This window comes from Limulus polyphemus, unplaced genomic scaffold (genome assembly GCF_000517525.1).
Source record: "Limulus polyphemus unplaced genomic scaffold, Limulus_polyphemus-2.1.2 Scaffold1437, whole genome shotgun sequence".
Taxonomy (NCBI): Eukaryota; Metazoa; Arthropoda; class Merostomata; order Xiphosura; family Limulidae; genus Limulus; species Limulus polyphemus.
In genome coordinates, this window is record NW_013667047.1 from 209,600 (window position 1) to 214,850 (window position 5,251).

At 33.2% G+C, this 5,251-nt stretch overlaps 1 protein-coding gene across 1 annotated transcript in view; it reads left to right on the forward strand.

Annotated features, from left to right (window-relative positions):
* Positions 1-425: 425 nt before the first annotated feature.
* Positions 426-5,251, forward strand: part of LOC106463556 (unconventional myosin-Id-like) — a 66,206-nt gene continuing 61,380 nt past the window's right edge. The window contains exon 1 of the mRNA XM_022391094.1: positions 426-514. Coding sequence (XP_022246802.1) covers positions 426-514 — 89 coding nt within the window. The remainder of the gene's footprint in view (positions 515-5,251) is intronic.

Consider the following 5,251-nt stretch of genomic DNA (forward strand, 5'->3'; position numbering starts at 1 on the left):
TATTTGTAATCAATCTATTCGTAAACAGAATACGTAGGTAAGCGATAATATATATACAAAAAGAGTAAGACACGTTGATCCTTTTCTGTACGGTCACACTTAACGTTACACTTACAGTAAAATAACTAGATTAATACTCTGCCCCCATTGTTTATTTAAGCAGAAAGCGACGTGTTTTCACTGCGTTCGAATGTTATGTATCTTCTTTAGTTTACTGTGTAGGTACTAATAAGGCATGTGACATTTAATTTTACCGTACGATAATAAAAAGATAAGGAAGGAAAATAACATTTCATATAACGTTATTTTAAACTGTCAAACGCATGTGCATACTCGCCTACTGCTCAATTGGTGTGTTGCCCTGAGCTACAACGAAAGGTATTGTGTTTGAGGGTATAGATAAAGAAGTTCGTTCAAAATTCATCATGGCCGGTTTTAGCGACGTGGGAATAGGAGATTTTGTTCTTTTACAGGACATTTCTCTTGATTCCTTTATGGAAAACCTTAAAAAGAGGTAGGATTCAATTAATATTTTGGTATTGTTTGCTTAGGTGTAACGTCAACTTTTTATGTAAATGTTTAGATATATTTTTATATCGTACTTTTACTTGTTTGTATTACCAGTTTGAGTTCAGCGCGTGAAAAGTACCGGCATCGGCCTTTGCTTGGTGACGCATTGTATAATGCCTACCGCAGTCACTTTTGAATGTTAGGTGTAGTCATTGCTCGCGACTTGCCAATTTTTTTTTTAAATTAACGTAAGCGGTATATTTATAAAGCACTTTGGTTTCTCACAAATTCATTATCTGTATAAGCAGTTATTATTGTAACATAATCAAATACTGAAGAAGTTCAATAACAAATATCGGGAACAATGTAACTACTGTTATTGTTAAGTTAATGTAACGTAGTTCAACTTAGTTGGGGTTTGTGAAATTTACTGTAATGTAAATTAATTACGATATAAATTAAACAGCTAAATACGAGCATTTTACTCTCCCATTAGTTAGTATTACTAGTATTATGTATTAGAATCTATAAAAGGTGGTGTTTTTTGTGATTGAAATGTATTTCATAATTATTTTTAAAAGACTTGCATCTTGCGACTATCATATCAATTTGGATAAAAGATAATGGTATAATGTTAATGTTGCAAATCATCCTGTTAGTTCCATGTAATACAGTAATGAGGAATGTTAACTTAGTTGAAAGTGAATTTCTTCCTTCCAGCTGGTGGGTTTGGTCTTTAGAGGTGATATTGTACCAGTTGCAATCAACACTATTGTTGTTAAAATGTGTTTTCTTATTTATTTGTCAACAGTTGTATTTAAATTTAGAATTAATGGCTACACTAGTCCATGTTAGTTATCTATCATGGGATCAAAGAATTAGTTTTGTTAGAAATTTCTTTTATTAGGTCACCTACGTGTGTAAGCAGTGCATGTTAATCTACTTGACTCCTAGTTGTATAAATCACAGATTTATCATAGTTTTTATTAATGAAGATTATTAAGCAGTCTGATTTTGATATTTATTGTGTTAATTGAATTGCAAAAAGATAAATAAACGTACTAAAGTTTTTTATGCCAAATTCAAGCAGATTTTTCCAGTCTTTTGTAAAAATTTTTTATTAATTTTGAACACATTTCAACCATGGTGGATACAAGTTTTTTTGTTTTCAATAATTAAACTTGAGTAGAAGTTGTTGGTAAGCTTCCTTTATATGTATAATATATGTTTATTAAACACTTGGAATTCCACAGTAAGATTATACAAGTTATAGTTTTTGTATATTTTGTTCTGTGATGCTTCTTCTCATGGAAATGTGCCAAAATGATATTTGACATAGCCTCAAAAAAAAAGGTAAACAGTGCATTTTCCTTTCTTTAATAAATCATTCTTCAAATTAATTACGTTGAGCAATTTTTTTCTTCCCATAGCCAAACAGCACCATTAGTGCAGGTAGGTTTTGATTAACTTTCCATGAATACCCAAAAACAACCAAACATCTTGTGATATCCATCATAATCTATGTACTGTCTTGATGTATCTATATTTGTCACTTTTACCATAGTTTGGAACCTAATATGTTTAATAACATCTCTAAGTCAACCAGACCAATTGTATAATTTTTGACAAGAAAGTAGGGTCCACATGAGATCCGTAAAAGTTGCAGTAAGTCTGACAGCTTATAATGTTAAAAATTAGTTTTCTATATCCCTGGTAGGCATAGCACAGCTAATCCACTTTGTAGATTTCTGCTTACCAACACAAACAAAACTGAAAAGTTGAAATAAAATTTAGGGATATGTAAGCCTTGGTCTGAGAAGACTTAGCTATGGATTTTTCCTTGATATAGTGGTTATGGTTGTTTTCTACTTTTCCCAAGTTTACCACTCTTATCATGGCTGTTCATACTTTTTGATTATTCTGGAAACATACCTTTAGGTAGACATGTTTCTATTTGGATGTTTGGCATTTTGTAAACACCAATGGAATTCTTCTTTAGTCTATTTTACAGCTTGCTTTCTTTGCAACCAATATCCTGTTATGATTGCATTCATATCTAATGCACTGGTAGCATGTTGAGGATTTTGCTACATTGCACTTCCAAGTAAGCTTTGAACCTAATGTTTCTCACATATGTCCTCTGAGATGTGTGCAATCTTAACAGAAAATCTGGTTATCCTAACAGTTCCCAGTAATTACTGGCTTCACAATAATCTCTACTAATATCATAAAAAAATAATACATAATATCATTTAAAAATTTCTACATCTACTAAAAAAAAATTGTGTGTCTTCCAGTTCTTTTCAGTTTTTGGGATGATGAACATCACTGGGTTAGTCATGTGACAATGCATGTTTCATAAAATGTGCAGGAGTTTATGAAATGCCAGTTATGTGCCTGAGAGGAATACTTCATGTAATCTGGTTGACTCAGAAATAGGTTGTTAAACATTGCTGAATAAGTAGTTATACAAGTATACTAGATTCTTTAAAGATTAACAAACAGACTGGAGTTGTTTAGCACAGAATTTTCCAGTACTCCCTATATGAAATAAATGCACCAGTTTGGCTTCAAGCTGATTGACATTATTCACCTGAGACTAGAACATGTATGAAATTTGAAAGTAGGCATTTTTGGTATGATACACTATAAAATAATTTAAACCATTTAAAATGAACGAGAGGGGGAAAAACTGTGCATAACTTGTTTTTCTTTAACTTAAAAAGAATAATGTGCTGTCGTAGCTCTTTTTAATGATTAAAGAAAGATAAAAAAAATTTACTTATAGTACAGAAATCTTGTTAGGTAGTGTGACATGCTTTCTGAAACTAAAACAAGTTGTGTGAAAATTTCAATGTGGCCTTAAAAATATAGATCTACAATCTGCAGTTTCTTTAAGTATACAGTTTGGTTTGGGCTAAGTATATGTTTATTTGTGTGTGTTTTTTTTTTGGGGGGGGGAGGGTGAGAGGGTATTATCTTAATCAGCTTAACATTTATTCATAATCACTCATTTGCTTTTGATTACCTTGTATATTGAATTAAAGAGAGAAAAATTTATTTTCAGTGTACTATATAAAAATTTATATATTATAATATTTGAAATCAATAATGAAAGGAAAAATAAATTATTACTCAACATTGTCAAAGCCGGTATACTAGAAACTAAATTTAGTTATAAACAGGTTCAATTTATCTTTTGGATACCCTCGTCCTGGTCGAAGGATTTCATTGAGGCCTATTAATCGAGTTTAGTCATATATATTCAGAGTTCATAGGCTAGCTTTTTAGGTGTTACTTTTGAGTACATTAAACTTTAGTTCCATCTGAATGATTACGTACTTTGAGGTGTTACTTTTAAGCACTTTTTCCTTCTGTTCAGCCATCAGTATCAGATGTAGATGGGGGTTCATCAACTCTCCCGACCTCCTCGACTCTTATGATTTTATAAAACGTAATGGTTAAAATCAGGAAAATATTGCAGCGATTAGTTATTTTTTTCTTTCCGTTCGTGAAGACAGTGTTTTGCGCTTAAAAATGCTTTCGTAAATTTTAGGTCATTCACTTCCGGCCATACGTTTACGACATTCCGAATTATAGTAAAGCGTACTGTAATTGGTTGAGCGTGAAGAAACTAGGCTGCTCTACATACGGGTAACCAAATTTTGTGTGTATGATGTGGTAGTGCTGGTTGAGGGGAATTTGAGTAGATTTCACTTTGTGACCCTAGAGGGGAAGTTTGTGTAGTGTATTCTATGAGGTGGTTTTTGTAGTTTATAAAAAAATAGCATTTGTTTAGCCTAAATTAAACAAAAATTTGTATTTTCTATCGTCTGCTAAGGATTTTAAATGCGGTGGCAGGTGGGGTTCTGCTTCAGCCCCACCCCCACCATAGTTGAAACCTTAGAACACCTTCTCTGTACCCATCTCCAGGTCCGTCGAGAGAAACTTTGAGCCCCGGTAAATCATATTGGCAGAGGACTCTAAGATGCGTAACATCCGACCTCAATCCCACCGAGTTACCCAATGGTTGACCAGTACGTTATTTACACAGGCGTAACCTGCAATTATCATTTTACTCCCAAAATTATCATGTTTAGTTCCTCCCTTCCTTTTCTCCACTTTCATCAGCACTACCCTTCCGCGCCTTTGGCGCACAGCTTCTAGAGACAAGCTAAAAACATCCCTGTCGACTCTACTCCCCCCCTCTGTCCTCCGGTCTGGATAAAATCCTGGTCATTCTTAGTTGGTTTGGTATTAGTACATGTTTCAAAGTATTACCATTACCATTATTATTTATCTAGTATGGGTTTACAGGTGATACCTGTATTTTTATCTGGATAGGATAATGTTTCGAGGTATTACTTTCAAGTACGCCACTCTTATCTTTCTCGGGACAAATTTCAAGGTTTGATTTAATATCTGCTTCAAGAAAGGTTTCCGTGTTTGACTCTTAATATCTGCCTCGGGACAGGTTTCAGTTTTACTTTCATTAACTGCGCGAGTCAATTTCAAGGTTTTACTTTTATTATCTGCTCGGGACAGGTTTCAAGATCTTACTTTTAAGCATTTATTCTCTGACACCGTACAGGTTATCTGCGTTAATTCTTTTCTGACTGTTATAACTTCTAAGCAGCTGTTCTCATCTGAACGGTAGATTTTTTTCGGAAGAAAATGTGAATATATATATATATATATATAATTGAATTCATATTCTTGTAAGTCAGAACCCCACGGTAAG